This window comes from Trachurus trachurus, assembly GCF_905171665.1.
Source record: "Trachurus trachurus genome assembly, chromosome: 13".
NCBI classification, from domain to species: domain Eukaryota; kingdom Metazoa; phylum Chordata; class Actinopteri; order Carangiformes; family Carangidae; genus Trachurus; species Trachurus trachurus.
This window is the reverse complement of record NC_139892.1, coordinates 12,340,915-12,351,283: the sequence shown is the minus strand read 5'-3', so window position 1 is coordinate 12,351,283 and position 10,369 is coordinate 12,340,915. Positions and strand designations below refer to the sequence as shown.

At 44.2% G+C, this 10,369-nt stretch overlaps 1 protein-coding gene across 1 annotated transcript; it reads left to right on the top strand.

Moving 5' to 3' along the window:
* Positions 1-1,964: 1,964 nt before the first annotated feature.
* On the top strand, positions 1,965-2,738 carry rnf228 (ring finger protein 228; the record flags this gene model as incomplete). Its single annotated transcript, XM_083984667.1, has 1 exon — positions 1,965-2,738. One exon carries the CDS (start codon positions 1,965-1,967, stop codon positions 2,736-2,738), a length of 774 nt encoding a protein of 257 aa, XP_083840793.1.
* Between the last annotated feature and the right edge of the window lie 7,631 nt (positions 2,739-10,369).

Genomic DNA, 10,369 nt, shown 5'->3' with positions numbered 1-10,369 from the left:
CTCTCTCTCTGACAACTGATTTTTAAATACCATGAATGGAAAGCATAAGAAACACCCAGATCTGGATGTTTCTTATGCTTTCCATTCATATTGCTGTTATTTCAAGCAAAAAAGAAAGAGATGGATTAATTGCAATTAACTCAGGAAATTTTGAGATGAATCGCGATTAAAATTTTAAATAATTTGACAGCCCTATTTATCATACAATATTTGAAAAACAAACCCCGTTTTCAGAAATATTTGTGATTTTTTTTTTTTATACTTGTCTCGAACATTGAAGTGGCCCTCCACTGCATGACAGTGCCAGCAGTGGCCCCCAGCTCATTTGAGTTTGAGACCCCTGGTTTACATGATAGTTTATGTGACTTTTGGCTCAATTTAACTCCAACAATACATACTACACTTAACTGTTAGGCGAGACCGGGGATGGTTGTAACAAAGGGATGGTTGTATCAGCATCACTTTCACCAATAAGGGATAACATTAGAGTTATGTGATCAATATCATGTGTACCCACTCATTCCTTGACATTGCATGTGAATTTGCATGGCTGTGTCAATAAGTGTGTAGGTTTTACAGCCAAAAAACACTTTTTTAGGTCAAAAACTAATATTTTGGACCAGGTCTATCGATACCGTTGAAGTTTGAATTAGGTAAGATGAATATGATGAAAGAGCAGGTTCTTAGGTAAAATATGAGTAATTTCATCAATGTTTATTTTAAACCACCATGGTGGTACAGCTGGTCAAACAATGGCTGACAGGGGTGGGGACAGTTGTTACACCTTTTACCTTAAAGGTAAAAGGTGTAACAACTGTCATTAAGTGTCAACCATCTTTCCTGGAATTGTATGAGCTGCTTCTGACCTCCTGTTGAAGGTTTCCATTCATACATGTTCAGCATTCACTGGTATTATCAGAATATGTTCTTAAAGACAGCTTTCTAATCTTAGGATGCACATCACTGTCACTGTTCTTCATTTAGCCGTCAGTGATGAATTCTTTTTGCACTTCATCTCCCAGAAACTCCTATGGTCCCCCTAACCATGGAACGTGTTTGAGTCCTCTTGTTGTCCTTATGTTGTCTACATTATTATGTGTATTGTCATTGATCTGTTTTAACGTCATGGGACTCCGGATGGAAATTAGCACTTTTGCTACAATCCGGTACAATTACATGCTTTTATTACCATTAATGTGCACTGTCCCAAATAAACAAATAAAGTAAAGCCAGATCTGTTCCTCCTCATCAGACCCCCCCCCCCCCCCCCCCCTGGTTTGTACAAGCACATCCTGGATTAAAGGCTGTGACAGTAGGCCTATATAAGTGTGTATTTGTGTGTGTGTGTTTGTAAAGTTTACTGGGTACATTGTGTGAGTTCAGCTGCTCTTTGTTACAGGAAACAGTGAATTGACGCCCACCGTTTGACCAAATTAGCGCATCCTATTGTCTCCGGCGTGATGTCGGGCTACGTGATTGCGCGCGAGCTTGGCTGTCATCATCGCTGCTTCCTGCACAGAAAACAACAACTCTCTCTCTCTCTCTCTCTCTCTCTCTCTCTAACGGGACTTTAAGGCGACACATCGCCGCCTCTCTCTCCCCTTCTCTCTCCATCTCTCTCTCTCTGTGTTTTGTGGGATGCTCTGGTTGGATGAGCCCTCGCATCGGAGTCACCACCATTACATCATCTATTCCCACACAGCCTGACACGAAATGCGAGCTTTTTAATATTTAAACGGGATCCCGATCGTTTAGCAGCAGCAGCAGCAGCAGCAGCAGCAGCAGCAGCAGCATAAAGGACGCCGAGGGGGGATTAAACATGAAAACATCCACACAAATATCTGCGGGAATGATGATGATGGCGTTTCAATGAGCGGGGAGGAGAGGAGGGGGAGAGGAGGAGAGACGTGCACCGTCATCAGCATCTGTCCGCCAGCTCCCTTTGTGTTCACCGGAGAATGTGAATGGCGAAAGATGACATGGCAGAGGTAGATCTGGCATCAAACGGAGCGGAACCCCCCGGCGAGGCCTCGTTTCCCTACGAGGAGTACGAGTGCAAAATCTGCTACAATTACTTCGACCTTGACCGCCGGGCTCCTAAGATCCTCGAGTGCCTGCACACGTTTTGCGAGGAGTGCCTGAACACGCTTCACCTCCGGGAGGAGCGGCCATGGCGCATCAGCTGCCCCGTCTGTCGCCACCGGACGCCGGTGCCGGATTATCGGATACAAAACCTGCCCAACAACACCAAGGTGACGGAGGATTTTCCGCTCTACATCGACTCGGACCCCCTGCCTCAGGACGCGCTGCCGCCGTACCCTCCGCCGCTGCACCCAGCCCTGGTCGCCCTCCGCCGGGAGGAGGCGTCTGGGACGTCCACCAGCCAGAGCCAGAGCCAGGCGACCCCGTCCACCACGGTGTCCACGGCCACGACCCTCTCCCAGGACTCGGTGCGCTACGACAGCTGTCAGAGCTGCAAGAGGGTCGCCCTGACCACCGGCTGCGTCTGCGTGATCTTCTCCTTCCTGTCCATGCTGGTGTTGCTCTTCATGGGCCTGATCTTCGTGCACAGCCACAGCATTCCTCCGTCGCCGGCCGGACCCATCTGCCTGTCGGTGGCCAGCATCCTGGCCATGTTCTCGGTGGTCGTCACATGGCTCATCTGCTGGCTCAAATACAGACCGGACCATGAGACAGGCCGCGCCTCCGCCACCAGTAACTCCCGGAGAAACGCCTGATAGATATAGGCTGCAGGAGGGGATGCAGGGAGGGAAGGGAGGCTGCTGCTGGAGGCTCAGACTATTGATGGAGATGTTGTGCTGTGGCTGTGTGGTGGTTCTGTACATAATACTGACAACTGATAACTCCTGCTCCCTTTACTTTTTCTATAGGAATAAATCTCGTCCAGAACGGCCTTTTTGATCAGTATAGCAAACACCCACAGGCCTTCATGTTGTTTGGAGCAATAGGCCGACATGATCCTTGATGATAATCTTGTTTTTCTTTTTGTTTTCACCCCCCCTTATAAGTTATTATATGCACTTGAATTTGCAGAACAGAGCCCAGCTGATGGGCGTCTTGAGGAGTGAACTTCAGACTCAACCCAACCCTCCTCCTCTCCTCTCCTCTCCTCTCCTCCCTCCTTGGTGTTGGTCTGAGATGCAGCTGGTTTGATGACTGAATGTGAAGTGTTTCATTTCCAGGGTTTGACACCCTCCTCCCTCCTCCTCCCCCGTCTCCCCCTTGTCCTGCTAAATGATATGCATATCCCACTATGCCACTCACTGTATGATAACTGTCCATGATGATGATGATGATTCACTCTTATATCTCAACACACACACACATACACATACACACACGTATCGTATTGTACAGATATCTGGCGTTATAGCTATGTTCACTCCTAGGTGGTGGATGTTTTGGTTTGTGATGGAGGCTCGTTTGTCCCTGTTGCAAAAAAATACAACAAAACAAAACAAAAAAAAGACATCCAAACTGTAAATAGTCCACACACAGAGAGGTGGAGGCGGTGGTGTTGGTGGTGATTGGTACCTCTCCTGAACCCTCGTGCTTTAACTTATCTTATACAGGATGGCACTGTTTTCATTACTGCACCTCTTCCAAGGCAAAGGGAAAACATGACACACACAAAAAAGCTGGCTTGTGATTTTTTAAGAAAAACCTGTGTTTGGCTAAACTTTTGTGCATGTTAGGCTACTGAGAGGTCAAGGCTTCTTTCGTTTTTATGTTGTGTTTCCTTCTTTTGTTTTTGTTTTTTAATGGTAAGGGATGATGTAGTGTCTCCTGACTCCTGTGCCTCACCTCATTGCTGAACCAAGCAAAAAAAAAAAACTTCACTGTAATCATGCACGGGGGCTCCCACCACTGACAGCACCCAGCCGGGGGGTGTCGGCAGGGATTTCCTCCTCCTCCTCCTCCTCCTGTCACATTATCTACATATCGGTAGTGAAAAACAGGGTTTCCAGCTTTCCTTTCTTTTTTTTTCTTGCACCTGGCTTTGGAGGAAGGTTAAAGAAGACACATGTGTGTCCGTTAAAGTGTTCGAACAGGTCCAAGTTTCAGCTACGTACTTCCTGTTTCTCTCAGAGCCACGTGGTGTGGGATCAATCAGACCGCCATGGTGAGAAAAAATACAGAAAGACAAACCTCCACTCTGGTTCCTCAGAGATCATCAGGAGTCGTAATGATAATGATAAGGATAAGGATAATTATTACCTCTGGAAAAGCAGATCAGAATCAGAAAAGCAGCACCTTCTACATACAAGTCCTTTGTTAACGCAATGCAATCACTGAACTGTGCTAATATAATTCACTTTATATGGGAAAGGTTGGGATTAGCTCCAGACTAAACAAGCTACAACTCAAGGCCTATATACTTCTTATTCTGATATGAACTGTGAACGGCTGGTCAATCCTGTGTATGTACAATCTAGACCATTTATTTATTGGTAATTCTTGAATGTGGCAAAAAACAAAGTCAGACACAGAGTATAAAGACTATCAAACTGAGATTTGCGATTTTTTTTTTTGCACTCCTCTGGGACCTTCTCTAAAAAAAGATTTAGTGAAGAAGAAGATTCGGACACCATGCAGAGTTTAACTTTGATATGTCCCTACCTCATTGCACTATAAGAAAGGAGGGGGGAAAACAAAAAGCAGAATATAACAGTTCAACATGAGCTCCCCTCAACCTCCAATGCTTGCTTCAATCATCCTGCTCAACCTTTACCCCTCCCTCCCTCCCTCTCCTAACTTCTAAACAATGCACTTTCCCCCCTTATTTGACACAAGTAACGGGGTATTTACCTTTGACTGAAAAAAAGTGAGCATATTGTATTTATTTCAGAGGACCTAGACAAAAACAAAACATAAAAACAATGTTGTTTGGTTTTTAAATGAGAATCTGTGGTTGTTGTTGATGATGAAGTTACCAAAATGTATTTGCACAGAGAAACTGTTCTTTCTTCTTTATGTGCTGTTTTACAAACATACAACACATTTCAGTAATAAAGACAAACGTGATGAGACCCAGCGCTGTCATTATCTCTCCTGGAGCATCACAGCTGGTAGCCATAGAGACCGAGCCTCATCCTCATCATCATCCTCATCACCATCACCATGCTTGCTCCCTCTTACATAATGACTGGTAATATAAATTGAATATGGGCCAGCTTGACACAGTTAGCATCCTGCTGTGCATCAAATATGCCCCCTACTGGAAGACAAAGGATGCTACATGCTATTAAATAAAAATAAAAAAAAGGGAAATCCCAGCCCACTCGTTCAGCCTGGTTGCATTTCTCATGTAGGTCTGAGTTGTGTAAACTTCTGGTGGTGGTGGCAGCGGCTGAAGGCTTGATTAAAAGTAAATACATTTTTCAATACGGGGCTGGATGTGCTGATGTGCTGTTAATATCACAGGCGGAGATTTGTCATATGTGTTTATGTGGTTTTCACAAAGCTCCCATTTACTTTTATATCAATTAGGCCATTCAGCAACGAGCTTTTCCTCACACACACACACACAGATTAGATAAAACCCAGTGTTGACCATTCACCGTCTAATCACTGGTCACTATTGAGGCCTTTACACACGCACACACTCCACATCATGTATTGACCAAAGCTTCCTTGCTCCATAAACACAAACACACACATATAAAGGAATATATGTATAGGCTACCTCCTTCTACTTCTTCTCTCCATGTAAATAAATCCCTGCTCTCTGATTGGTCGGTTCGAGTGTGGCAGCATCAACACTAAAGCCTATTGTATGGAGGGCCTTGGCTGTATTTTTCAATTAGCCACAGTTACACTGATTAGGCTACTGGAAAATAGTTGGAGGCAAATATGTGTTTACAAATTAGCCATGACAACAAACAAAATCAGATGACACGTTGTTACGGTGCTAAAGCCAATGAATTTAATGCCTCTCATTAGATATTTAGGTCTGTTATAACGAGCTGCTTTTACAGTTTCTGTAAGTTGAACTAAAAAAAAAAAAACACTCCACTGTTTTTAGTCAAGACTTATGTATTTATGTTTTTCCTTCTCATTTATTCACATCCAGCTATGATTATTGTATTTTTAATTAACTATTTATGTTATTATATGAAATACTTGTAGCATATTAATCTAACTGTATAAAATAGGCCACAGTAGCATTTAAAAATGATGATGAGATACATTAAACAAGAAGGATGCCAGATTTTAAGCTTTGATAAAAGTTTTTTAAAAAGTAATACATCTCTATATAGTGTAGAGGTGGTATCATAAATACACAATAGTATACTAAGTAATACTAAGTAGTATAATAGTTAGTCTAAAGGCCTATACTGTCTCCACAGGAAGACGTATAAAGGCATTTTACTTTATGAAAACGGTCTAAATAAAGTAGGTTACTCCAATAAAGTGTGAATATATTAGAATATCTTTGGTAAAATATTGAAATAAAGCACAAAAACAGTTAAGTCTAAAAGTCCATGACGCAGCATGTGACCACGTCATCATCATCACCCTTATTAGTGCAGCCTGTTAATTATGAGGCTGCAGCAGCAGCATCATCACTGGCGCATTGGAAACTAATTGATTTGACAAAATATGTGTTGTGTGTTGTTTGTGAAGGCTGGGCCCCTCCACGCGGAGCAGAGCAGAGCATGTGATGCAACTAATTTATTTCTCATCAAGCGAGATTTCTTGACTTTGAATTTCATCCCCCCGGTAATGGATTGGACACGGAGATTCAGTGTCGCCTTTTAAAAGAAAGGGCCGCGGTATGCATCATGCCTCACTCTCTGTTTTCCATTTGCTCCCCCCCCCCCCCCCCCCCCCCACACACACACACACCACCACCACCCCAACCCCAGTTTCTTTCTTTTTTTTTGTTTGGGCTGTAATATCCAGTTTCACTAAGATCACTGACACTCCCCAATCGTCACGTTCGCGTGCGTAAAAACTGATGTTTTTTTCCCCCCTCCTCCAAATGTGAGAAAGTGAAATAACTCGCAGCTTTTATTGTCTATAATAACTCAACTTTTACTCAAACCGCTTCACATATTCATCCTGTAAAAAGCCGTGCAGCACTTACTTGTGTTGTGTGATTTATAGGGGCTAACCCACACACAGACACACACACATACACCCACACACAACACGGTAATAATGAAGCTCATCTGGTTTATTACAAATGTAAAAATCTGTTTAAAACAAACTCACATTTCCCTGCAGCCTTTGAAGCGCTGTTATGGCAACTCGCAGGGTTCATTCAATGCGCATGATAATAATCTCGCAGCCCGGAGGATGATAATGACATCCAAGGGCGTCAGTTTACTTTGAAAAGTGGTGGGGACAATTACCCCCGCCGCACCGCACTTACCGCACCTGGCTGACACCGTTTCCCAGACCGTCAAAGACTACCGTTCTCAACCAGACTCTGGTCTCCTAGTGGACCGGGTCTGGCTCCAAGTTTGAGCAAATAAATGTGCAAAGACCCGACCAGGTCCGACCAGTGTTTAAGTGTTTAAGCCTGGACCCTGGACCTGATGCGGCAGGACGAGCTTTTTTTTATTTTTTTTTTTAGATTCTTAGTGATGAGGAACTGTCACTGTCAGCAGCTGCTCCAAACAGACACGTTACAAACTTTATTTTGAAGGGACAGATTAGATGTTGATTTCGTTAACAGTGACTTTGCACCCAAACATTAAGCATATAGACAGGAAGTCGGGCACAGAAAAGGCGATTTTCAAAATAAAATGATGATTACCGCCGGTAATGAAGTTGTTGCTTGTCCGTCTATAAATATTTGTCAGTTGCGTCTGCACAGGAGACACACACACACATCCATACATACAGAGCTAGAGACAGACCTGTGTGTGTGGAAAACCGAGTACAGACGAGTGGTTGATGTTTTACCGGCGCGGAGAGAGAGAAGCAGCTCCCTGTGTAACCAGCCAAGCGCCTGCGAGGACGCGCGCAGCGCGCCGCTCTGGGCTAGAACTCTTTAATCGAAGCTACATTGTTGCGAGTTCGCTCCGGCAGAAGCTCTGCGCCGTGCACACTGTTTCAGCTGCCTATTTTGTCATAGTTTATCAACGTCATTCTTCATTAGGATAATGTTAAGTTAATTTTGTGGTGGGGACAAAATTGTTCTTGACAAAAAGTGGTGGGGACATGTCCCCAGCGTCCCCAGCGTAAATGACGCCTATGATGACATCCTCATCCTCCTTAGCAGGTGAAAGACCCCCCGGTCCCGCTGCTTATTTTAAACCCAGCGTCCTTCATTGTCCGCCTGCGTTCTTCTTTCTGACAGTAAAGACAACATTTGAAGTGCGTTTCATCAGAGGTGAATGTTAATTGAAACCTACTTATAACCTGCGGTGGGGGTATCCTCTCTTTTCTTAAATAAAAGGTGAATGACAGTGACCCCCGTTGTTACAGCTACAGTAGGTGAGCAGGGTGAGTGGGAGATGAAAGGGGCAGATCAGGTGCTGGGGGGGCTTTTATACGCTTTTAGTTTTGCATGAGCCACAAGAAAAGTTTCAGGGTTTCTGTTTTGACAAATACAGATGTTTACCACTTTACAGCTGTTTTTTTTTTATGTTTAACCTTGGTTGCACATTGGTTACACGAGGTTTAAACCGCGCTTGATTGACATGAAGATGGGGCTGGCTGACCCAGTTCCCGTGGTGCCGCCATGTGTCCAACAACATCCATGAGTGAAATTAAATTAATGACAAAAACTAAATTTGAATCAGGAGGTTCTTCATGGCTGCAAATTTAATTCAACAAACTTTTTTCCCAATAAAAAAAAAAGAGAAAAAAAAAGAAAAAAGAGGAAGCTCCTCTGCTGCGTCGCACCGGTCCGAGGATCCACTTTGGCTCAAATGGCGCAGAGGACGGGATTGTCTTCTCTCCGGGTTGATGGACAGCTTTTGTCCCGGTTCAAAGCGCAGGAGCGGAACCTTTGCCTCAGTGATTGATTAGAGGGACTAAAGGATGCTGTGACCCCGCGCGGAGGGACACAGAGATGCGGCTGCTGCTCTAACTCTCGTTATCTGTGATATACTAAATGCTGATTATTGGATTTATTTTTATTGTTTTGGGACATGAACACGCACCTTTCTCTCTACGGTGGCCGGTGGAGGAGCTAGACAGGACTGGTGCTTTACGGCCGCCCTGGCGTCGTATCCTGCTGTGGCGCACGCCCCCCACCACCCCCTGCCAGCCCCCCACCACCCCTCCAGACTGTCCTCGGCTGGCTTGGTGCTCAGCCCTGACAAAAAAAAAAAAAAACCTCTACAATAAATTCCTTGAGGTGCACACACTTTAGCACCATTTGTGTCATATACGAGGCCGTGGGGTGGAAACAAATTAGGGGTCGCGCGCGATAGCACGCACTTGGACAGTTTGGAGACGTTGTTTTATACGCACAGATTAGTGCCAGACTGGATCTGAGTGATGGATGTGTTTTTGTTTTTATCAGCGAGGGAGGAAAGGATGAAGTAAAGCATTGAAAGTAAATAAGGTAAATTATACAGCTACTGTTTCTATGTGGCTGAATATATCTGGATGTAGCCTATTCTTTACCTTGCTTTAAATTATATTATGTTTGGAGGTTTTGGTAAAATATAAAACAATGAAAAATAATCCTAATGCAAAACAGTGCAACTGTAATAATTATATTTTAATCAAAAAAGTTGTCAGATTTTGTTGAGACTTGTTTTTGTTGTTTGTCATCATTTTGGTGCTGGTATGCGATGCTAAAATATCATATAATGTATAAGCTGCATTTTTATTCTCATTTGCACTGAGTTACATTAAAAAAGTTGAGTTTATATTTGTAATTCCACACTAAAAGTCAATGTAACCTACTTTCCACAGACTATTTATTATGTTAATCTTTAAAAAGTAGGAATTAAAGATGATAAATTTGACATTAATGTAGGTGGAAACGCTCACACGTGTAGCTACCACCACACTGTGTGCTTCTGTGCAGACCTGCTGTTAATTCATCACATTAACTAAATAATTATTCATCGTTTATTCCACTTTTTCCCCCCAGTTCCTTCATCACATGAACGGGTTTGGAGACTGGTTTCACACACTAACAACACACACTCAGTGCCTCCACCGTGCAGCTCCCCTGCCCCTGTCCTGTCCTGTCCTGTCCGGACGGGAGCTGCAGTGACGGCGCTCATTGGAGGAAAGTTTTCGGCCTCGTCCAATCACCGCGCCCAGCTGCGTGCCGGGTGTGCGCGCTCGGCCAATCAGAGCCGGGAGCGCTGCCTGGGTCGAGAGAAGAGCTCCGCTACTTTTGACGCTCTCCCTTCACTTTGAACCGGTGTCA